This window comes from Pleurodeles waltl, chromosome 3_1 (genome assembly GCF_031143425.1).
Source record: "Pleurodeles waltl isolate 20211129_DDA chromosome 3_1, aPleWal1.hap1.20221129, whole genome shotgun sequence".
Classification (NCBI taxonomy): domain Eukaryota; kingdom Metazoa; phylum Chordata; class Amphibia; order Caudata; family Salamandridae; genus Pleurodeles; species Pleurodeles waltl.
In genome coordinates this window covers 904,439,257-904,464,587 of record NC_090440.1, presented here as the reverse complement: position 1 = coordinate 904,464,587, position 25,331 = coordinate 904,439,257, and the positions used below count along the sequence as shown (strand labels likewise).

Genomic DNA, 25,331 nt, shown 5'->3' with positions numbered 1-25,331 from the left:
ACAAATAAAGTTACCCCTTATATCAACTCTGTACTGACTAATGACCATGTGGAGGTTAAGGCACTTTCTCTTGTTTCTAACCCTGCACTAAACCCCTATTTGACTGCAAACGTAATATTCTCCTCTGTACACCATGAATGGCTCCTGATGAGCTCTTCCCGGCCAACAACTTTTACTACGGAATCCAGTCATGTATAGGACTATAACAACGTGGATCCTGTCTGTTTCCTGATCGAAATGACTGTAGTGCTGTGCCAGGAACTGGGCAATTTAGACCTGCACTCTGAATTCAGGATGTTTGTAATTAGAGGGTCCCAGAAGTCTTTATTAGTCTTGTACAGGTCCAATGGCCCCCCACCTGCACTGGGGGCCTTAGCATTAATGTTCTGTTTAATGGCTGTAACAACCTCCTTGACCTCAAACCTAATGGCTAGTGGGTAGACAGCCTCTTGCTTATCTAGTATAGGACAAATAGCCGTATCAATAAAATAAATTCAGCCAAAATGAGTCCCCCATTTATCTTCTGTAATATGGTTGGCAAGACACAGCCTGCTACTCCTATATATGTGGTCTTTGTTGACAATTTCCCAAATGGATCTAGGCTCCTTATAAAGCAGAGAGGAGATTAAGATTAAACATTTCCAGGATTCCTCCCTAAGAGTAACTTTTCTATTTTTAAGCACATTGTTATAGGCTGCCCTAGGCATAACTATATCCTCCTTATTTCTAGAGAAGGTATTTGGGGCCATTCATACGGACTTAATTGCTTTCTGACATGTCCTGTCAAACCAACTCTGGAGAGGGTTCCTGCATCCAGAACCTTGGTGCAGAAGTAAATTCTCAATGCAGTCACCCGGTTTGACAATAGCGTTAACAGTTGTAGCTGCTGTGTTATCATCATCTAGAAGGCACTCATAATCACTTCTCCAACACTGTATCTTTCACAGATTCACATACTTGAATATTCCTATTCGCCATCACCAGATCAGGGACCCTTATTGTTAACATAGCATTGTCCGTACACTGAGTATCACAATAAAAACTGCCATAGCCTGTTGGTAATCCAGTCACGTTGGTGTGCGACCCAAAATGTGGCCAGTCAGGTGAATGGAACACTGTGCTTCCAACTCCCCCACAGAGGCTGGGTTGCTCAGATTTTCTGCAATAGTCACTCTCCCACTGGAGCAGGACCAATGCTGATTTGTATATGGCTGGGTCTAATTTGAAATGACATAGCGGGCAAAACAAAAAGAAGTGGGAATGTTATCTGAAGCTATTTCCAGTGGTTACACTATTTGCAAGTATTCCTCCCGTCACCTTTTGTGTGTGTGTTTGATGTAACACTCCAAATTGCAAATGGTATACCAGACGTGCGACCTATGCTCACTGTACCACTGCAACAATGCTACATCCATCTGAAGAGACCCAAATAGGCCAAAACTGGTCTTGGGTTGCTTTTATTCTGTTTGAGAGAGTAGTCTAAGCAGTCTAAGCTGGACTGTTAACATTGGTGCTGATTTGTATATGGCTGGGTCCAACCCGAAGTGGCATATTGTGTGAAACAACTGATGAGTTGGACTGCTACCTTGAGTGACTGCCAGTGATTAGCCTATTTGCAAGCTTCCTCCAGTAACCCTTTGTGTGTTTGACATTATACAGCATGGATGTACTATGGAATTCATATCCAGACCACATTGGCACCACCCAAGGACAGGACATCATTTGCAAATAGAAGCTGAAAAAGTAGAACTTCTACCGAAAATAGTGATATAAATTCAAAGTCACATGCAAACAGTTCTATCTGGTGAAGAAAAACAGAGTGTTAATCCATCCTTGTTATAAGGGTGGTCTACAAATTCATGAAAAAACAAAGAAAAGTTTTAGCATCACTTGACCCAGTGGATACCTACTTTCACATTTCAGTACATTCCAAGCACAGAAGATTTCTGAGATGACCAACACAAGCAGTTCAGGGCTTTGCTCTTTGGCCTGTGTTTGGCCCTCAGAGACTTTACACAATGTCTGGATCCAGTAATAGCTTATCTGTGAGGGCAGTGAGTGAGGATATTTCTTTACCTAGACAACTGGCTTGGCAATGGTCCATTCTCCATACACACAATAATATACACTATAAAATCCACAATTCATTTGTTAAATGAACTAGGCCTTACCCTGAACAGAAACAAGTCAACACCTATGCCACACTATCAGATCATTTACGGCCTCACACATCTGCATTAACACCCTCAAGGAATATCCATCAAAGCAACATGGTGATAAGCTTCTCTCATTAGCTCAGAGCTTAAAGGTTCAACCCAGCGTAACAGTGCACAAGTACAAAAAATGACTAGGGATGATGTCATCCTGCATCGTACTACTTCCCCAGGGCCGTCACTACATATGCCCACTGTTAGAACAATTGTTTTGACAATTGAAACAGATAATATGACACTGGAACAACATAATTTCAATGACAGTCAAAGCCACATAGGCTGTAGAGTGGTGGGTCAATCCAGCCAGCATCTTTGCAGAACAAGATCTGTGCTCTGAGGACACTCAGCTTCATCTTACCATGGAAGCATCCCTTCAAAGATAAGGAGCTTATCTCAAAAATCTTTCCATCGGCGGCCTATGGATGCCCAAAGATTAATGCCTGCATAGCAATGTGCTTGAATTGAGAGCAGTCAGGTTGGCTCTAAAAGTCTTTCTACCTCATATCACCAGCCTAAAGGTGTTTCTAAAGACAGACAATATGATCACACTGTATTACATTAGAAAACAAGGAGCAAAAGGAGCAAAATCTCTTTCCCAAGAAGGTCAAAACCTCTTGCATTATGTTCTTCGTCACAACATCAAACTAACTGTTAGAATGTCCCAGGGCTGCTGAAATGAAGATACACATGTGACAGTTTCATCTAGATCATCAATAAATGCACACTTCCTCCCACCCCCCAATCTTTTCTGTTCACCCCTCTGGAAAATGTCTAAGTACTATTTAGACTTCCCTCCAGTCTCTTTCATTCTTAGAGTACTCTGAAAACTTGAGAGAGAGATGTGCTTGGGGCAGGCAATTGTGTTTTACAGAGCTGTGGTCTCAGTTATTGGACGGCCCCATTTGAATCAGGGTGGACCCATATCTACTCACCAAAGGTCTCAGGAGGTTCTGCTCCACAGTCAACAGTCACTCTACTTTTCTGCCTGACTGCTGCAGGCCTACAGTTTTTGTTGTTGAACATATCGTCTGACTTTCAAACCAGCTAATTCAACCAAAATGAGGATCTTAAAATGGAAGAGTTGATTTTGACAGCAATCTGAATTTATTAACAATGCTCTGTGAAGAGATGTTGCCCTATTTATTGCTCCTAGGACTTTTTTGTTTGATTCGAGACATTTTGGCAATTTCAAAAAACCTAAAAAACAGTGATGCCATGCCTAATTCCCACCAGTATAGGGAAAGAATGTATAAAATATATTTTTAGAATTTTCTTGCCAAAAGCCAAACAATGTCCAACATGGGAATTAAACACAATACTAATGAGAGGTTATTTCAAGCAGATTAATAAGTCTGCACTGCAGATGTCGTCTTAGAAGACACCAACTTTATTATCCAGCAGTTCATCTAAAAACATTGGAGAAATTCAAACAATTAACAATTCACCAATTGTTAGAAATTGTGTCTCTATTGGCAGTGGTTTGCACCCTGTCCAATTATGGATCCTCACTCTAGTCAAGGTAAGGGAGTCACACAGCTAAGATAACCCCTACTCACCCCCTTGGTAGCTTGGCTCAAACAGTCAGGCTTCTCTCAGAGGCAATGTGTAAAGTATTTATACACACACACAAAGTAACATAGTGAAAACACCACAAAAGTACTCCACACCAGTTTAGAAAAATAGCTAATAGTAAAACGAGACCAAAACAACAAAAATCCAACTTACACAAGTAAAGATACACATTTTCAAAGATTAAATCTTAGTAAAGCGCTTAGAAACACAATAGCTCCAACTGGGCCTATCACAGCATCTTCACGGAATTGTTCCCAATAGTCCGACCCCACTCGTGAGGGAGTGCAGGCTGGTCACGGAGCCCAGGTGAAGTACCTTGGAAAACTATGAGGAAACAAAGACGTTGCATGGAGTTGGGGTGGTGAGACATCACTGGAGCCGGTGTAGCATTGGTTCCTTACTGCTAGCAGGGAGATGACATTGGTTCCTTACGGTTGGGTGTCACAGATGTTGGTTACATGGCACTCGGGACTCATGCTGTGGCAAGACTTCGGAGGTGCTGCACTCAGCGGGGACCACAGCTCCAGTACAGGCGGTGGCACGGAGTCAGAGAGCATCGCTCTGGAGTCGATGTTCTTAGGTGCTCCAGAGCTGACTTCCAAGGGGCCAAGGAACTGTATTTGACACCACTTGGCAAGTCAGGACTCCCTGCAAGAGAGCCCAGGCACCAGCAGGTGAAGTCTTTGATGGCCCTGAGACTTCTTAACTGTAAGCAAACTCAGTCCAAGCCCTTGGAGAATCTTGGAAAGTAGGTTGTAGAACTCAAAGTCTAGTCCTTTCATTCCCAGGACAGAAGCAGCAGGCCAGCACAGCAAAGCAACAGGCAGTCTCTCGTACAGCATCCATCTCTTCTTCCTGGTAGAATGTCCTCAGTCCAGAAGTGATCTAACTCTGTGGTGTCAGAGGTGCAGTACTTATACCCATTTCTGTCTCTGAAGTAGGCAAACTTCAAAGAGAAGTATTTGTAGTGAACAAGACCCTGCCCTGGCTCCAGACACAGTCCATGGGGGTTGGAGACTGCTTTGTGTGAGGACAGGAACACCCTAATTCAGGTGCAAGTGTCCCCTATTCTCACCACTCTAGCTGAGGAAGGCCCATCAGGATATGCAGGGCACACCTCAGCTCCCTTTGTGTGACTGTCTAGAGTGAATGCACAAACAGCCCAACTGTCATCCTGACCCAGACGTGTATTCCACAGACATGCAGAGGCACAGACTGGTTAAGCAAGAAAATGCCCACATTCAAACTTGCAATTCAAAAAGCAACTCCACCAAAGGTTGTATTTTTAAATCGTGAGTTCAGAGACCCCAAACTCCAAATCTCCATCTCCTCCCAATAGGAAATTACACTTAAAATATATTTCAAGGCAATCCCCATGTTACCGTATGGGAGAGATATGTCTTGCAATAGTGAAAAGGACAAGTAAAACACACCAGTACATGTCCTACCTTTTAAATACACTGCACCCTGCCCTTGGGCCTTCTTTAGGGGTGATTTACATGTAGTAAAAGGGAAGGTTTGGGCCGGGTCAGTGGGTGCACTTGCCAGGTCGAAATGGCAGTTTAAAACTGTACACACAGACACTGCAGTGGCAGGTCTGAGACATGTTAATAGGGCTACTCATATGGGTGGCACAATCAGTGAGGCAGGCCCACTAACAGGCTCTGGGCACACATGGTGCACTATATTAGGGACTTAATAGTAAATCAAATATGCCAATCAGTGCCCAAAGTCCTAGAACCAGCAAAAACTAAATTCAGCACAGTATCGAAAACAGGAAGTCAGAAGCCAAAAGACAGGGGAAACTATGCCGAAAGCTGACAGGTTCAACATCCATCTCATCTGAAATTTGAAAAGTCCATGGTTTTAGGGTTACATATCTTATTTTCTGATGGATACTTTAATCTGCAGATCCCTTACCTTTTGAATTACCCCAGGCATTAGACTGGACCCATAACCTTTTGCCATGTGCCGAAATGTGTGCATCATCAACTCCACAGCAGCCTCACAACAGCAAGTGACAGCACAGAGCCATATATCTGTGCCACCTTTGAGTGCTGATGTCATTCAGTTTTTTAGGCACCCTTTTGATGTGGATCCAGCGTTCCTTTCCCAATCTTTGTCAGTGTTTCACCAACTAGTTTTTTCTAGACAGTGTGCTAGGGAAATATCTTCCTTGAAGACCTCAGGCTTCAAAACATGCAGCGACTGAAGAGAGCAGTTATCAGTAACAAATCTGCACAATGTCTGCCTGTGATGTCTAGGATCTAAGAAAGACTTAGTCATGTGACAAATGCTTCCTGATACACCTGAAGGACAAGAGGGAGCAGATGGCAAAACTGTACGTTGCTTTGGGTCTTATGACAACAAAGGTCCAGTGTTATTGGAACAGGGTGTTGCCTGATGGATTTCAGCATGCATTGCTTTCTGCTACAGGAAGGCAACTTGCCATCCTTGTGTATGTCAAATTTAAAGAGAAAAGTCTCATTCCCCATGGCACGGCGGCCATGGCACCTCTTTGCTGGAGTGTCTCTTGTTGACATCTGTAAAGCAGCAGCTTGGTTCTCAAATTATACCTTTGCGAATGATTACTGCTGTGACAGCCAGAAGGTTTCAGAAATGGCAGTAGCACAAGCAGTGCTATGTAACCACTTTAATTAAAGTGAGCCCCTTTACTGCCTTTTTATACCACATTTATGAATCTGCTACGGTGTGAGAAGGTAGCCTCTTTCTAGCCTTGTTACCCCCACTTTTGGCCTGTTTGTGAGTGTACGTCAGGGTGTTTGTCACTGTTTTCACTGTCTCACTGGGATCCTGATAGCCAGGCCTCAGTGCTCATAGTGAAAACACTATGTTTTCAGTATGTTTGTTATGTGTCACTGGGATCCTGCTGGTCAGGACCCCAGTGCTCATAGGTTTGTGGCCTATATGTATGTGTCACTGGGACCCTGTCACACAGGGCCCCAGTGCTCATAGGTGTGCATGTATATGTTCCCTGTGTGGTGCCTAACTGTCTCACTGAGGCTCTGCTAACCAGAACCTCAGTGGTTATGCTCTCTCATTACTTTCAAATTGTCACTAACAGGCTAGTGACCAATTTTACCAATTTACATTGGCTTACTGGAACACCCTTATAATTCCCTAGTATATGGTACTGAGGTACCCAGGGTATTGGGGTTCCAGGAGATCCCTATGGGCTGCAGCATTTCTTTTGCCACCCATAGGGAGCTCTGACAATTCTTACACAGGCCTGCCACTGCAGCCTGAGTGAAATAACGTCCACGTTATTTCACAGCCATTTTTACACTGCACTTAAGTAACTTATAAGTCACCTATATGTCTAACCTTTACCTGGTAAAGGTTAGGTGCAAAGTTACTTAGTGTGAGGGCACCCTGGCACTAGCCAAGGTGCCCCCACATTGTTCAGAGCCAATTCCCTGAACTTTGTGAGTGCGGGGACACCATTACACGCGTGCACTACATATAGGTCACTACCTAAATGTAGCTTCACAATGGTAACTCCGAATATGGCCATGTAACATGTCTATGATCATGGAATTGCCCCCTCTATGCCATCCTGGCATAGTTGGCACAATCCCATGATCCCAGTGGTCTGTAGCACAGACCCTGGTACTGCCAAACTGCCCTTCCTGGGGTTTCACTGCAGCTGCTGCTGCTGCCAACCCCTCAGACAGGCATCTGCCCTCCTGGGGTCCAGCCAGGCCTGGCCCAGGATGGCAGAACAAAGAACTTCCTCTGAGAGAGGGTGTGACACCCTCTCCCTTTGGAAAATGGTGTGAAGGCAGGGGAGGAGTAGCCTCCCCCAGCCTCTGGAAATGCTTTCTTGGGCACAGATGTGCCCAATTCTGCATAAGCCAGTCTACACCGGTTCAGGGACCCCTTAGCCCCTGCTCTGGCGCGAAACTGGACAAAGGAAAGGGGAGTGACCACTCCCCTGACCTGCACCTCCCCTGGGAGGTGTCCAGAGCTCCTCCAGTGTGCTCCAGACCTCTGCCATCTTGGAAACAGAGGTGCTGCTGGCACACTGGACTGCTCTGAGTGGCCAGTGCCACCAGGTGACGTCAGAGACTCCTGCTGATAGGCTCCTTCAGGTGTTAGTAGCCTATCCTCTCTCCTAAGAAGCCAAACCCTCTTTTCTGGCTATTTAGGGTCTCTGTCTCTGGGGAAACTTTAGATAACAAATGCATGAGCTCAGCCGAGTTCCTCTGCATCTCCCTCTTCACCTTCTGATAAGGAATCGACCGCTGACCGCGCTGGAAGCCTGCAAACCTGCAACATAGTAGCAAAGACGACTACTGCAACTCTGTAACGCTGATCCTGCCGCCTTCTCGACTGTTTTCCTGCTTGTGCATGCTGTGGGGGTAGTCTGCCTCCTCTCTGCACCAGAAGCTCTGAAGAATTCTCCCGTGGGTCGACGGAATCTTCCCCCTGCAACCGCAGGCACCAAAAAGCTGCATTACCGGTCCCTTGGGTCTCCTCTCAGCACGACGAGCGAGGTCCCTCGAATCCAGCGACGCTGTCCAAGTGACCCCCACAGTCCAGTGACTCTTCAGCCCAAGTTTGGTGGAGGTAAGTCCTTGCCTCACCTCGCTGGGCTGCATTGCTGGGAACCGCGACTTTGCAGCTACTCCGGCCCCTGTGCACTTCCGGCGGAAATCCTTTGTGCACAGCCAAGCCTGGGTCCACGGCACTCTAACCTGCATTGCACGACTTTCTAAGTTGGTCTCCGGCGACGTGGGACTCCTTTGTGCAACTTCGGCGAGCACCGTTTCACGCATCTTCGTAGTGCCTGTTTCTGGCACTTCTCCGGGTGCTACCTGCTTCAGTGAGGACTCTTTGTCTTGCTCGACGTCCCCTCTCTCTGCAGGTCCAATTTGCGACCTCCTGGTCCCTCCTGGGCCCCAGCAGCGTCCAAAAACGCCAAACGCACGATTTGCGTGTAGCAAGGCTTGTTGGCGTCCTTCCAGCAGGAATACACTTCTGCACGACTCTCCAAGGCGAGAGGCATCCGTCCACCAAAGGGGAAGTCTCTAGCCCTTTTCGTTCCTGCAGAAACCTCAGCTTCTTCTGTCCAGTCGAAGCTTCTTTGCACCCGCAGCTGGCATTTCCTGGGCATCTGCCCATCTCCGACTTGCTTGTGACTTTTGGACTTGGTCCCTTTGTTCCACAGGTACCCTAGATTGGAAATCCACAGTTGTTGCATTGCTGGTTTGTGTCTTTCCTGCATTATTCCTCTAACACTACTCTTTTGTTCTTAGGGGAACTTTAGTGCACTTTGCACTCACTTTTCAGGGTCTTGGGGAGGGTTATTTTGCTAACTCTCACTATTTTCTAATAGTCCCAGCGACCCTCTACAAGGTCACATAGGTTTGGGGTCCATTCATGGTTCGCATTCCACTTCTGGAGTATATGGTTTGTGTTGCCCCTATCCCTATGTTTCCCCATTGCATCCTATTGTAACTATACATTGTTTGCACTGTTTTCTAAGACTATACTGCATATTTTTGCTATTGTGTATATATATCTTGTGTATATTTCCTATCCTCTCACTGAGGGTACACTCTAAGATACTTTGGCATATTGTCATAAAAATAAAGTACCTTTATTTTTAGTATAACTGTGTATTGTGTTTTCTTATGATATTGTGCATATGACACTAGGTGGTACTGTAGTAGCTTCACACGTCTCCTAGTTCAGCCGAAGCTGCTCTGCTAAGCTACCATTATCTATCAGCCTAAGCTGCTAGACACCCTATACACTAATAAGGGATAACTGGGCCTGGTGCAAGGTGCAAGTACCCCTTGGTACTCACTACAAGCCAGTCCAGCCTCCTACATTGGTTGTGCAGTGGTGGGATAAGTGCTTGAGACTACTTACCACTCTTGTCATTGTACTTTTCATAAGAGAAAAATATACAAAACAAGGTCAGTGTATATACACATAGCCAAAAAGTTTTGCATTTCCTCTTTTCACTCTTTTCTAAGTGCTGAAAAGTACTTCTAAAACTTTCAAAAAGTTCTTAAAAATTTAAAAAGTTTTTTCTGTCTTTCCAAAAAGTTCTGAAAACTTTTTTCTCTTTTTCTATCACTTTAACTCTCTCTAAAAAATGTCTGGCACAGGCAAAAATGTTGAACTGTCCAAACTTGCATATGATCACCTTAGCTGGAAAGGAGCAAGGAGTCTCTGCATAGAGAGAGGTTTGAGTGTAGGTAAGAATCCTTCCTTAGAACTGTTAATTAATATGCTTAGAGTACAGGATAAGGCCATAAGTGCCCAATCTGGTGAAAAAGTAGCTAATGGTTCTCAATCTGATCCAGGGACTCCCCCAGGAAAAGGTTCAGGAAAGAAACTTCTCAGCCTGCCCATTACTAGACAGTCTAGCATAGTTGGTACAGAGGTTGAATCACACCATACTGATGGTGTGCTCTCACATTATACTGGTAGCCAAGCTGTTAGGGTGCCCTCTGTAAGGGACAGGTCTCCTTCTGTTCATTCCCATCATACCTCTGTATCTAGAAATGTCCCTCCCACCCACCCTGATGACAGATTGTTAGAAAGGGAGCTCAATAGATTGAGAGTGGAACAAACCAGACTGAAGCTCAAGAAGCAACAGCTGGATTTGGATAGACAGTCTTTAGAATTAGAGAAGGAAAGACAGAAGTTGGGTTTAGATACCCATGGTGGCAGCAGCAGTATTCCCCATAGTCATCCTGCAAAAGAGCATGATTCCAGGAATCTGCACAAGATAGTTCCCCCTTATAAGGAGGGGGATGACATTAACAAGTGGTTTGCTGCACTTGAGAGGGCCTGTGTTGTACAGGATGTCCCTCAAAGGCAGTGGGCTGCTATCCTATGGCTATCATTTAGTGGAAAGGGTAGGGATAGACTCCTTACTGTGAAAGAAAGTGATGCCAATAATTTTACAGTTCTTAAGAATGCACTCCTGGATGGTTATGGCTTAACCACTGAACAGTACAGGATAAAGTTCAGAGAGACCAAAAAGGAGTCTTCACAAGACTGGGTTGATTTTATTGACCATTCAGTGAAGGCCTTGGAGGGGTGGTTACATGGCAGTAAAGTTACTGATTATGAAAGCCTGTATAACACAATCCTGAGAGAGCATATACTTAATAATTGTGTGTCTGATTTGTTGCACCAGTACCTGGTAGACTCTGATCTGACCTCTCCCCAAGAATTGGGAAAGAAGGCAGACAAATGGGTCAGAACAAGGGTGAACAGAAAAGTTCATACAGGGGGTGACAAAGATGGCAATAAGAAGAAAGATGGTGAAAAATCTCAAGATAAGCATGGGGATAAGGGTAAAACCAAAGATCCCACTTCAAATCTTAAACACTCTTCAGAGGGTGGGGATAAAACAAATTCTTCCTCTTCTTCCCAACCTGCACACATTAAAAAGCCTTGGTGCTTTGTGTGTAAAAACAGAGGCCATAGGCCAGGGGATAAGTCCTGTCCAGGTAAACCCCCTGAGCCTACCACCACTAATACATCAAGCTCTAGTGCCCCTAGCAGTAGTGGTACTAGTGGTGGGACTGCTGGCAACAGTCAAGCAAAGGGTGTAGTTGGGTTCACTTATGGGTCCATAGTGGAAACTGATGTAATCAGTCCCAAGACAGTTTCTGTCACACCTAGTGGCATTGGCCTTGCCACACTGGCTGCTTGTCCCCTTACAATGGATAAGTACAGGCAGACAGTTTCAATAAATGTTGTTGAGGCCTTGGCCTACAGGGACACAGGTGCCAGTTTCACTTTGGTGACTGAAAACCTAGTGCCTCCTGAACAACACATCATTGGACAACAGTATAAGATTATTGATGTCCATAACTCCACTAAGTTTCTTCCCTTAGCTATAATTCAGTTTAGTTGGGGTGGAGTTACTGGCCCTAAGCAGGTGGTGGTATCACCTAGCTTACCTGTAGACTGTCTCTTAGGTAATGACCTAGAGGCCTCAGGTTGGGCTGATGTAGAGTTTTATGCCCATGCAGCCATGCTGGGCATCCCTGAGGAATTGTTCCCTCTCATTTCAAGTGAAATGAAAAAGCAAAGGAGAGAAGGCCTGAAAACTCAGGATCCCTCTCCATCAACAGGTAAAAAGGGTATCACAGTATCCCCTAACCACCCTACCATTCAGGATACTATTCCTGTGGTGGGAGAAACCTCTCCTGGGGTGGCACCTGTTCCAAGGGAATCATCAGCTGGCAAAGCTGGACTCCCTGAGGTGGAAGTACCTCTCTGTGGGATAACTAACATTGGTGAGAAAAACAGCACCATTTTAGTTAACATGGAGCATCCCTCCAACCCTCCCAGAGAAACTTTAGTGCAGAAACCCTGCACTACCTCACAACACTTAGGACAGCATCCCTGCCCTAGTGTGGAGCTCATAGGACAGCATCCCTGCCCTGCTCCAACTCAAGAGAAACAGCATCCCTGTTCTCTCTTCCAGCCAGATGGACAAAGTTTTTGCCCAGCTATGGCTTTTCTGAGACAGCATCCCTGTCTGGCATTTCCATCACTACAAATAGGTTCAGTGGACAATTCCCACTGCTCTAAACTAAAACTTACTGATAGAAACTCTGAAAATACATCTTCACATTGTTGCTTAGCTAAAAAACTTCAAACAGGGTGGTTTACATCCCCACAGGGAAGTAACCATATAGTGGATGATAAAGGGAGTAACCAGTCTATTGCAGAGCTACTCTCTACTTATCACCACTTAGACAATAAAGTCTCAACTGGCCAAGGTTAGCCTTATTGTCCTTCGTTTGGGGGGGGTTGTGTGAGAAGGTAGCCTCTTTCTAGCCTTGTTACCCCCACTTTTGGCCTGTTTGTGAGTGTACGTCAGGGTGTTTGTCACTGTTTTCACTGTCTCACTGGGATCCTGATAGCCAGGCCTCAGTGCTCATAGTGAAAACACTATGTTTTCAGTATGTTTGTTATGTGTCACTGGGATCCTGCTGGTCAGGACCCCAGTGCTCATAGGTTTGTGGCCTATATGTATGTGTCACTGGGACCCTGTCACACAGGGCCCCAGTGCTCATAGGTGTGCATGTATATGTTCCCTGTGTGGTGCCTAACTGTCTCACTGAGGCTCTGCTAACCAGAACCTCAGTGGTTATGCTCTCTCATTACTTTCAAATTGTCACTAACAGGCTAGTGACCAATTTTACCAATTTACATTGGCTTACTGGAACACCCTTATAATTCCCTAGTATATGGTACTGAGGTACCCAGGGTATTGGGGTTCCAGGAGATCCCTATGGGCTGCAGCATTTCTTTTGCCACCCATAGGGAGCTCTGACAATTCTTACACAGGCCTGCCACTGCAGCCTGAGTGAAATAACGTCCACGTTATTTCACAGCCATTTTTACACTGCACTTAAGTAACTTATAAGTCACCTATATGTCTAACCTTTACCTGGTAAAGGTTAGGTGCAAAGTTACTTAGTGTGAGGGCACCCTGGCACTAGCCAAGGTGCCCCCACATTGTTCAGAGCCAATTCCCTGAACTTTGTGAGTGCGGGGACACCATTACACGCGTGCACTACATATAGGTCACTACCTATATGTAGCTTCACAATGGTAACTCCGAATATGGCCATGTAACATGTCTATGATCATGGAATTGCCCCCTCTATGCCATCCTGGCATAGTTGGCACAATCCCATGATCCCAGTGGTCTGTAGCACAGACCCTGGTACTGCCAAACTGCCCTTCCTGGGGTTTCACTGCAGCTGCTGCTGCTGCCAACCCCTCAGACAGGCATCTGCCCTCCTGGGGTCCAGCCAGGCCTGGCCCAGGATGGCAGAACAAAGAACTTCCTCTGAGAGAGGGTGTGACACCCTCTCCCTTTGGAAAATGGTGTGAAGGCAGGGGAGGAGTAGCCTCCCCCAGCCTCTGGAAATGCTTTCTTGGGCACAGATGTGCCCAATTCTGCATAAGCCAGTCTACACCGGTTCAGGGACCCCTTAGCCCCTGCTCTGGCGCGAAACTGGACAAAGGAAAGGGGAGTGACCACTCCCCTGACCTGCACCTCCCCTGGGAGGTGTCCAGAGCTCCTCCAGTGTGCTCCAGACCTCTGCCATCTTGGAAACAGAGGTGCTGCTGGCACACTGGACTGCTCTGAGTGGCCAGTGCCACCAGGTGACGTCAGAGACTCCTGCTGATAGGCTCCTTCAGGTGTTAGTAGCCTATCCTCTCTCCTAAGTAGCCAAACCCTCTTTTCTGGCTATTTAGGGTCTCTGTCTCTGGGGAAACTTTAGATAACAAATGCATGAGCTCAGCCGAGTTCCTCTGCATCTCCCTCTTCACCTTCTGATAAGGAATCGACCGCTGACCGCGCTGGAAGCCTGCAAACCTGCAACATAGTAGCAAAGACGACTACTGCAACTCTGTAACGCTGATCCTGCCGCCTTCTCGACTGTTTTCCTGCTTGTGCATGCTGTGGGGGTAGTCTGCCTCCTCTCTGCACCAGAAGCTCTGAAGAATTCTCCCGTGGGTCGACGGAATCTTCCCCCTGCAACCGCAGGCACCAAAAAGCTGCATTACCGGTCCCTTGGGTCTCCTCTCAGCACGACGAGCGAGGTCCCTCGAATCCAGCGACGCTGTCCAAGTGACCCCCACAGTCCAGTGACTCTTCAGCCCAAGTTTGGTGGAGGTAAGTCCTTGCCTCACCTCGCTGGGCTGCATTGCTGGGAACCGCGACTTTGCAGCTACTCCGGCCCCTGTGCACTTCCGGCGGAAATCCTTCGTGCACAGCCAAGCCTGGGTCCACGGCACTCTAACCTGCATTGCACGACTTTCTAAGTTGGTCTCCGGCGACGTGGGACTCCTTTGTGCAACTTCGGCGAGCACCGTTTCACGCATCTTCGTAGTGCCTGTTTCTGGCACTTCTCCGGATGCTACCTGCTTCAGTGAGGACTCTTTGTCTTGCTCGACGTCCCCTCTCTCTGCAGGTCCAATTTGCGACCTCCTGGTCCCTCCTGGGCCCCAGCAGCGTCCAAAAACGCCAAACGCACGATTTGCGTGTAGCAAGGCTTGTTGGCGTCCTTCCGGCGGGAAAACACTTCTGCACGACTCTCCAAGGCGAGAGGGATCCGTCCACCAAAGGGGAAGTCTCTAGCCCTTTTCGTTCCTGCAGAAACCTCAGCTTCTTCTGTCCAGTCGAAGCTTCTTTGCACCCGCAGCTGGCATTTCCTGGGCATCTGCCCATCTCCGACTTGCTTGTGACTTTTGGACTTGGTCCCCTTGTTCCACAGGTACCCTAGATTGGAAATCCACAGTTGTTGCATTGCTGGTTTGTGTCTTTCCTGCATTATTCCTCTAACACTACTCTTTTGTTCTTAGGGGAACTTTAGTGCACTTTGCACTCACTTTTCAGGGTCTTGGGGAGGGTTATTTTGCTAACTCTCACTATTTTCTAATAGTCCCAGCGACCCTCTACAAGGTCACATAGGTTTGGGGTCCATTCGTGGTTCGCATTCCACTTCTGGAGTATATGGTTTGTGTTGCCCCTATCCCTATGTTTCCCCATTGCATCCTATTGTAACTATACATTGTTTGCACTGTTTTCTAAGACTATACTGCATATTTTTGCTATTGTGTATATATATCTTGTGTATATTTCCTATCCTCTCACTGAGGGTACACTCTAAGATACTTTGGCATATTGTCATAAAAATAAAGTACCTTTATTTTTAGTATAACTGTGTATTGTGTTTTCTTATGATATTGTGCATATGACACTAGGTGGTACTGTAGTAGCTTCACACGTCTCCTAGTTCAGCCTAAGCTGCTCTGCTAAGCTACCATTATCTATCAGCCTAAGCTGCTAGACACCCTATACACTAATAAGGGATAACTGGGCCTGGTGCAAGGTGCAAGTACCCCTTGGTACTCACTACAAGCCAGTCCAGCCTCCTACATTGGTTGTGCAGTGGTGGGATAAGTGCTTGAGACTACTTACCACTCTTGTCATTGTACTTTTCATAAGAGAAAAATATACAAAACAAGGTCAGTGTATATACACATAGCCAAAAAGTTTTGCATTTCCTCTTTTCACTCTTTTCTAAGTGCTGAAAAGTACTTCTAAAACTTTCAAAAAGTTCTTAAAATTTTAAAAAGTTTTTTCTGTCTTTCCAAAAAGTTCTGAAAACTTTTTTCTCTTTTTCTATCACTTTAACTCTCTCTAAAAAATGTCTGGCACAGGCAAAAATGTTGAACTGTCCAAACTTGCATATGATCACCTTAGCTGGAAAGGAGCAAGGAGTCTCTGCATAGAGAGAGGTTTGAGTGTAGGGAAGAATCCTTCCTTAGAACTGTTAATTAATATGCTTAGAGTACAGGATAAGGCCATAAGTGCCCAATCTGGTGAAAAAGTAGCTAATGGTTCTCAATCTGATCCAGGGACTCCCCCAGGAAAAGGTTCAGGAAAGAAACTTCTCAGCCTGCCCATTACTAGACAGTCTAGCATAGTTGGTACAGAGGTTGAATCACACCATACTGATGGTGTGCTCTCACATTATACTGGTAGCCAAGCTGTTAGGGTGCCCTCTGTAAGGGACAGGTCTCCTTCTGTTCATTCCCATCATACCTCTGTATCTAGAAATGTCCCTCCCACCCACCCTGATGACAGATTGTTAGAAAGGGAGCTCAATAGATTGAGAGTGGAACAAACCAGACTGAAGCTCAAGAAGCAACAGCTGGATTTGGATAGACAGTCTTTAGAATTAGAGAAGGAAAGACAGAAGTTGGGTTTAGATACCCATGGTGGCAGCAGCAGTATTCCCCATAGTCATCCTGCAAAAGAGCATGATTCCAGGAATCTGCACAAGATAGTTCCCCCTTATAAGGAGGGGGATGACATTAACAAGTGGTTTGCTGCACTTGAGAGGGCCTGTGTTGTACAGGATGTCCCTCAAAGGCAGTGGGCTGCTATCCTATGGCTATCATTTAGTGGAAAGGGTAGGGATAGACTCCTTACTGTGAAAGAAAGTGATGCCAATAATTTTACAGTTCTTAAGAATGCACTCCTGGATGGTTATGGCTTAACCACTGAACAGTACAGGATAAAGTTCAGAGAGACCAAAAAGGAGTCTTCACAAGACTGGGTTGATTTTATTGACCATTCAGTGAAGGCCTTGGAGGGGTGGTTACATGGCAGTAAAGTTACTGATTATGAAAGCCTGTATAACACAATCCTGAGAGAGCATATACTTAATAATTGTGTGTCTGATTTGTTGCACCAGTACCTGGTAGACTCTGATCTGACCTCTCCCCAAGAATTGGGAAAGAAGGCAGACAAATGGGTCAGAACAAGGGTGAACAGAAAAGTTCATACAGGGGGTGACAAAGATGGCAATAAGAAGAAAGATGGTGAAAAATCTCAAGATAAGCATGGGGATAAGGGTAAAACCAAAGATCCCACTTCAAATCTTAAACACTCTTCAGAGGGTGGGGATAAAACAAATTCTTCCTCTTCTTCCCAACCTGCACACATTAAAAAGCCTTGGTGCTTTGTGTGTAAAAACAGAGGCCATAGGCCAGGGGATAAGTCCTGTCCAGGTAAACCCCCTGAGCCTACCACCACTAATACATCAAGCTCTAGTGCCCCTAGCAGTAGTGGTACTAGTGGTGGGACTGCTGGCAACAGTCAAGCAAAGGGTGTAGTTGGGTTCACTTATGGGTCCATAGTGGAAACTGATGTAATCTGTCCCAAGACAGTTTCTGTCACACCTAGTGGCATTGGCCTTGCCACACTGGCTGCTTGTCCCCTTACAATGGATAAGTACAGGCAGACAGTTTCAATAAATGTTGTTGAGGCCTTGGCCTACAGGGACACAGGTGCCAGTTTCACTTTGGTGACTGAAAACCTAGTGCCTCCTGAACAACACATCATTGGACAACAGTATAAGATTATTGATGTCCATAACTCCACTAAGTTTCTTCCCTTAGCTATAATTCAGTTTAGTTGGGGTGGAGTTACTGGCCCTAAGCAGGTGGTGGTATCACCTAGCTTACCTGTAGACTGTCTCTTAGGTAATGACCTAGAGGCCTCAGGTTGGGCTGATGTAGAGTTTTATGCCCATGCAGCCATGCTGGGCATCCCTGAGGAATTGTTCCCTCTCATTTCAAGTGAAATGAAAAAGCAAAGGAGAGAAGGCCTGAAAACTCAGGATCCCTCTCCATCAACAGGTAAAAAGGGTATCACAGTATCCCCTAACCACCCTACCATTCAGGATACTATTCTTGTGGTGGGAGAAACCTCTCCTGGGGTGGCACCTGTTCCAAGGGAATCATCAGCTGGCAAAGCTGGACTCCCTGAGGTGGAAGTACCTCTCTGTGGGATAACTAACATTGGTGAGAAAAACAGCACCATTTTAGTTAACATGGAGCATCCCTCCAACCCTCCCAGAGAAACTTTAGTGCAGAAACCCTGCACTACCTCACAACACTTAGGACAGCATCCCTGCCCTAGTGTGGAGCTCATAGGACAGCATCCCTGCCCTGCTCCAACTCAAGAGAAACAGCATCCCTGTTCTCTCTTCCAGCCAGATGGACAAAGTTTTTGCCCAGCTATGGCTTTTCTGAGACAGCATCCCTGTCTGGCATTTCCATCACTACAAATAGGTTCAGTGGACAATTCCCACTGCTCTAAACTAAAACTTACTGATAGAAACTCTGAAAATACATCTTCACATTGTTGCTTAGCTAAAAAACTTCAAACAGGGTGGTTTACATCCCCACAGGGAAGTAACCATATAGTGGATGATAAAGGGAGTAACCAGTCTATTGCAGAGCTACTCTCTACTTATCACCACTTAGACAATAAAGTCTCAACTGGCCAAGGTTAGCCTTATTGTCCTTCGTTTGGGGGGGGGTTGTGTGAGAAGGTAGCCTCTTTCTAGCCTTGTTACCCCCACTTTTGGCCTGTTTGTGAGTGTACGTCAGGGTGTTTGTCACTGTTTTCACTGTCTCACTGGGATCCTGATAGCCAGGCCTCAGTGCTCATAGTGAAAACACTATGTTTTCAGTATGTTTGTTATGTGTCACTGGGATCCTGCTGGTCAGGACCCCAGTGCTCATAGGTTTGTGGCCTATATGTATGTGTCACTGGGACCCTGTCACACAGGGCCCCAGTGCTCATAGGTGTGCATGTATATGTTCCCTGTGTGGTGCCTAACTGTCTCACTGAGGCTCTGCTAACCAGAACCTCAGTGGTTATGCTCTCTCATTACTTTCAAATTGTCACTAACAGGCTAGTGACCAATTTTACCAATTTACATTGGCTTACTGGAACACCCTTATAATTCCCTAGTATATGGTACTGAGGTACCCAGGGTATTGGGGTTCCAGGAGATCCCTATGGGCTGCAGCATTTCTTTTGCCACCCATAGGGAGCTCTGACAATTCTTACTCAGGCCTGCCACTGCAGCCTGAGTGAAATAACGTCCACGTTATTTCACAGCCATTTTTACACTGCACTTAAGTAACTTATAAGTCACCTATATGTCTAACCTTTACCTGGTAAAGGTTAGGTGCAAAGTTACTTAGTGTGAGGGCACCCTGGCACTAGCCAAGGTGCCCCCACATTGTTCAGAGCCAATTCCCTGAACTTTGTGAGTGCGGGGACACCATTACACGCGTGCACTACATATAGGTCACTACCTATATGTAGCTTCACAATGGTAACTCCGAATATGGCCATGTAACATGTCTATGATCATGGAATTGCCCCCTCTATGCCATCCTGGCATAGTTGGCACAATCCCATGATCCCAGTGGTCTGTAGCACAGACCCTGGTACTGCCAAACTGCCCTTCCTGGGGTTTCACTGCAGCTGCTGCCAACCCCTCAGACAGGCATCTGCCCTCCTGGGGTCCAGCCAGGCCTGGCCCAGGATGGCAGAACAAAGAACTTCCTCTGAGAGAGGGTGTGACACCCTCTCCCTTTGGAAAATGGTGTGAAGGCAGGGGAGGAGTAGCCTCCCCCAGCCTCTGGAAATGCTTTCTTGGGCACAGATGTGCCCAATTCTGCATAAGCCAGTCTACACCGGTTCAGGGACCCCTTAGCCCCTGCTCTGGCGCGAAACTGGACAAAGGAAAGGGGAGTGACCACTCCCCTGACCTGCACCTCCCCTGGGAGGTGTCCAGAGCTCCTCCAGTGTGCTCCAGACCTCTGCCATCTTGGAAACAGAGGTGCTGCTGGCACACTGGACTGCTCTGAGTGGCCAGTGCCACCAGGTGACGTCAGAGACTCCTGCTGATAGGCTCCTTCAGGTGTTAGTAGCCTATCCTCTCTCCTAAGTAGCCAAACCCTCTTTTCTGGCTATTTAGGGTCTCTGGGGAAACTTTAGATAACAAATGCATGAGCTCAGCCGAGTTCCTCTGCATCTCCCTCTTCACCTTCTGATAAGGAATCGACTGCTGACCGCGCTGGAAGCCTGCAAACCTGCAACATAGTAGCAAAGACGACTACTGCAACTCTGTAACGCTGATCCTGCCGCCTTCTCGACTGTTTTCCTGCTTGTGCATGCTGTGGGGGTAGTCTGCCTCCTCTCTGCACCAGAAGCTCTGAAGAAATCTCCCGTGGGTCGACGGAATCTTCCCCCTGCAACCGCAGGCACCAAAAAGCTGCATTACCGGTCCCTTGGGTCTCCTCTCAGCACGACGAGCGAGGTCCCTCGAATCCAGCGACGCTGTCCAAGTGACCCCCACAGTCCAGTGACTCTTCAGCCCAAGTTTGGTGGAGGTAAGTCCTTGCCTCACCTCGCTGGGCTGCATTGCTGGGAACCGCGACTTTGCAGCTACTCCGGCCCCTGTGCACTTCCGGCGGAAATCCTTCGTGCACAGCCAAGCCTGGGTCCACGGCACTCTAACCTGCATTGCACGACTTTCTAAGTTGGTCTCCGGCGACGTGGGACTCCTTTGTGCAACTTCGGCGAGCACCGTTTCACGCATCTTCGTAGTGCCTGTTTCTGGCACTTCTCCGGGTGCTACCTGCTTCAGTGAGGACTCTTTGTCTTGCTCGACGTCCCCTCTCTCTGCAGGTCCAATTTGCGACCTCCTGGGCCCCAGCAGCGTCCAAAAACGCCAAATGCACGATTTGCGTGTAGCAAGGCTTGTTGGCGTCCTTCCGGCGGGAAAACACTTCTGCACGACTCTCCAAGGCGAGAGGGATCCGTCCACCAAAGGGGAAGTCTCTAGCCCTTTTCGTTCCTGCAGAAACCTCAGCTTCTTCTGTCCAGTCGAAGCTTCTTTGCACCCGCAGCTGGCATTTCCTGGGCATCTGCCCATCTCCGACTTGCTTGTGACTTTTGGACTTGGTCCCCTTGTTCCACAGGTACCCTAGATTGGAAATCCACAGTTGTTGCATTGCTGGTTTGTGTCTTTCCTGCATTATTCCTCTAACACTACTCTTTTGTTCTTAGGGGAACTTTAGTGCACTTTGCACTCACTTTTCAGGGTCTTGGGGAGGGTTATTTTGCTAACTCTCACTATTTTCTAATAGTCCCAGCGACCCTCTACAAGGTCACATAGGTTTGGGGTCCATTCGTGGTTCGCATTCCACTTCTGGAGTATATGGTTTGTGTTGCCCCTATCCCTATGTTTCCCCATTGCATCCTATTGTAACTATACATTGTTTGCACTGTTTTCTAAGACTATACTGCATATTTTTGCTATTGTGTATATATATCTTGTGTATATTTCCTATCCTCTCACTGAGGATACACTCTAAGATACTTTGGCATATTGTCATAAAAATAAAGTACCTTTATTTTTAGTATAACTGTGTATTGTGTTTTCTTATGATATTGTGCATATGACACTAGGTGGTACTGTAGTAGCTTCACACGTCTCCTAGTTCAGCCTAAGCTGCTCTGCTAAGCTACCATTATCTATCAGCCTAAGCTGCTAGACACCCTATACACTAATAAGGGATAACTGGGCCTGGTGCAAGGTGCAAGTACCCCTTGGTACTCACTACAAGCCAGTCCAGCCTCCTACATACGGTAATCATTATTCACTCATTGCAATCTATGAAAGGTCCAATGTTGGAGAAAAAAGGGGTAACATCAGTAATCCAGGTTCTTCTGTCATTTTTACTAGAGTCACATGTGCCCTCCCACCTCCCAAGACCTTTTTCTGATATGTTACATTTGGCTTGCTGGAAAAACCAGAACAGCTCATCCTTTGTGGGGAGTTGGGAGCTCCAAGTTCCATTCACCGGACAGGCCAGAGTTCAGGACACACAGGCCCATATTTATACTTTTTGACGCAAAACTGCGCTAACGCAGTTTTGCGTCAAAAAAATTAGCGCCGGCTAACGCCATTCTGAAGCGCCATGCGGGCGCCGTATTTATTGAATGACGTTAGCCGGCGTTAGCCCCGGGCGACGTCTGGTGTGCGTTAAGGCGTACGGGGATATGGGGCTTGGGCGTCAAGAAATGGGGCAAGTCAGGTTGAGGCAATTTTTTCGCCTCAACCCGATTTGCGCCATTTTTTTTCACTCCCAACCCCCATAGAAATGACTCCTGTCTTAGCACAGACAGGAGTCATGCCCCCTTGCCCAATGGCCATGCCCAGGGGACTTCTGTCCCCTGGGCATGGTCATTGGGCATAGTGACATGTAGGGGGGCACAAATCAGGCCCCACTATGCCACAATTTTTTTTTTTTTAAACACTTACCTGAACTTACCTTAATGTCCCTGGGATGGGTCCCTCCAGCCTTGGGTGTCCTCCTGGGGTGGGCAAGGGTGACAGGGGGTGTCCCTGGGGGCATGGGAGGGCACCTCTGGGCTCCTTCAGAGCCCACAGGTCCCTTAACGCCTGCCTTTTGCAGGCGCTAAAAAACGGGCGTACGTCATTTTTTTTGACCCGCCCACTCCCGGGCGTGAATTTTGCCCGGGAGTATAAATCAGACGCACATGCCTCGGAGTCGATTTTTTAGACGGGAACGCCTACCTTGCATATAATTAACGCAAAGTAGGTGTCCACGCTAAAAAATGACGCTAACTCCATGGACTTTGGCGCTAGACACGTCTAACGCCAAAGTATAAATATGGAGTTAGTTTTGCGTCGGAATTGCGTAAAAAAAAACGACGCAATTCCGGCGCAAACGGAGTATAAATATGCCCCACAGTGAGGCAACTGGTTTACATATAGGCTATGGCTGTTTTCAGTATTATTTGAATGTATGGACACTGCTATGTTAACATTGACTATAAAGGATTCACAGACTTGAAGACACAAAGGCGGTCATTCTGACCCTGGCGGTCAAAGACCGCCAGGGCGGAGGACCGCGGGAGCACCGCCGACAGGCCGGCAGTGCTCCAATGGGGATTCCGACCGCGGCGGTAAAGCCGCGGTCGGACCGGCAACACTGGCGGTCTCCCGCCAGTGTACCGCCGCCCCATTGAATCCTCCAAGGCGGCGCAGCTTGCTGCGCCGCCGAGGGGATTCCGACCCCCCCTACCGCCATCCAGATCCCGGCAGTCCGACCGCCGGGATCCGGATGGCGGTAGGGGGGGTCGCGGGGCCCCTGCAGTGCCCATGCCACTGGCATGGGCATTGCAGGGGCCCCCGTAAGAGGGCCCCTAAATGTATTTCACTGTCTGCTGGGCAGACAGTGAAATACGCGACGGGTGCAACTGCACCCGTCGCACAGCTTCCACTCCGCCGGCTCGATTCCGAGCCGGCTTCATCGTGGAAGCCTCTTTCCCGCTGGGCTGGCGGGCGGCCTGAAGGCGACCGCCCGCCAGCCCAGCGGGAAAGTCAGAATTACCGCCGCGGTCTTTCGACCGCGGAACGGTAACCTGACGGCGGGACTTTGGCGGGCGGCCTCCGCCGCCCGCCAAGGTCAGAATGAGGGCCAAAGTGTTTAAGCATATGAATCTATGAAAGATGCTTATGTTGGAGAACTAGAGTTAAAGGTAAGTAACGATGCCTTGCTGCCCATTGATAGGAACATTAGGTAACCACTTTTTTCTGTTTTAGGGTAAGCCTAATTTCTACCTATCTATAGTGGCAATAGATAGATATTGTAGACATATTCTTTTAGTTGTTCTTTTAGTTATGCCTACTTACTGACCATCTGCTTTAACAATTGGGAATATGTGTTTTCTGCCTTTGAGTGTGCCTCCTTAACTGCAATGTAATTGTATCATTTAGGAGTGCCTATTCGCTGCTACTATTTGTGCCCAATTCCCGTTCATAGACTGCGAATTTGTTTGACTGTATTTGCAGAGCATTGCTGAATTTTCCTAAATCCCATCAGTTTCACTTGTGCTTTAAATGGAAAAATAGAAGTGCAGGTACTCTGTACCAGAGTACCTGCTTGTTTCTGAGAAGTGCCGGTATTCTCCAATTAAAAGTATTACGTTTTTCTTGAGATGTGCCGGTACTCTCCCTCTCAAAATAAAAAAGTGCCGGTACTCAGTACCGGAGAGTACCGGCCCATTTAAAGCACTGAAAAATGCTTCCATAGGGCATTATATAAGAGATCCCCGCTGCTAGAACGAGCTGCTCTCCTTACGTACTCATTTGAGAGTCACGTCACCTCAGTGATTAGCCCAGTGTTGTTCCAGAATACTTTTCTCCTGAACGCATGACCAATCTTTCACGAAACCCCGAGAGCCAAACGTTTCATCTTGCAAACGTCTTCAGGATAGGAGGCAACGCCCAAACCACTGTTTCAATAAGTTCCGTTCAATTTCCTTTTCTATACTTTACATTACAAAATGGAGCTTTCATTGTATGTAAACGGGGCCAGCTTCTCATAATGCAGCAAGTCTGTCTGCCAAGCCTGGAGCAGCTGATTAAAAAAACATGGCGCGAAGCATGATTCTCCCCAAAGCCCACCCCCCTCTCGCCCCCCACTCCCCCCCCCCCCCCCCCCCCCCCCCCCCCACCTCTCCAGACATTTGGAAAGAGCACTACACTTTAGAATTAGCAAGCATCTTCCAATTTCCTCACCGAGGAAACAGCGCACGCTTAATCACCTCTTGAGTATGTTCTTGTCAGTTTGAACACAGTAATCAAGAAATGTTATATTTTTCAGGCTCAACTGGAAGGCATTATTGCACCTAAGAAGTAAAAGTGTGACCTCTGGGCTGCGCGTTCCTGATGTTCTCGTAATGCCACATGAAGGCCAAGTTACCGCACCGTGAGGTTCATCGTGGCCGCCACCTCCCAGTGTTCTAAGACCTTGAAATTGTAAATACCAAAAGTTATGACACCTCCGATGTTAAGGAGGATGGAAGTATTTTCAGTTATGAAACACCTCAATAAATGTGTTTTTCTGATGCAACACTTTTGATTCATTTGTAATAAAATTTCTGAGCAGGTCTGAAAATCGGTTTCCAAACCAATCACAGGTGCGTGTGCGCGGTGGATTGTGCCTTTGCCAACAGGGAAAGCGCTGCTGGTGATTTTATTCTCTGCAGACGAAGGGTGATAAATGAATTTATATTGCGTGTTAATTACTATTGCTTCTAGGTATCACAGTGTTTGA

The 25,331-nt window shown here is 47.0% G+C and overlaps 1 protein-coding gene across 1 annotated transcript in view; it reads left to right on the top strand.

Annotated features, from left to right (window-relative positions):
• The window catches only part of DNALI1 (dynein axonemal light intermediate chain 1), a 157,802-nt gene extending 132,675 nt beyond the window's left edge, over positions 1-25,127 (top strand). The window contains exon 6 of the mRNA XM_069223889.1: positions 24,879-25,127. Coding sequence (XP_069079990.1) covers positions 24,879-24,914 — 36 coding nt within the window. The 3' untranslated portion in view covers positions 24,915-25,127. The remainder of the gene's footprint in view (positions 1-24,878) is intronic.
• Positions 25,128-25,331: the final 204 nt, after the last annotated feature.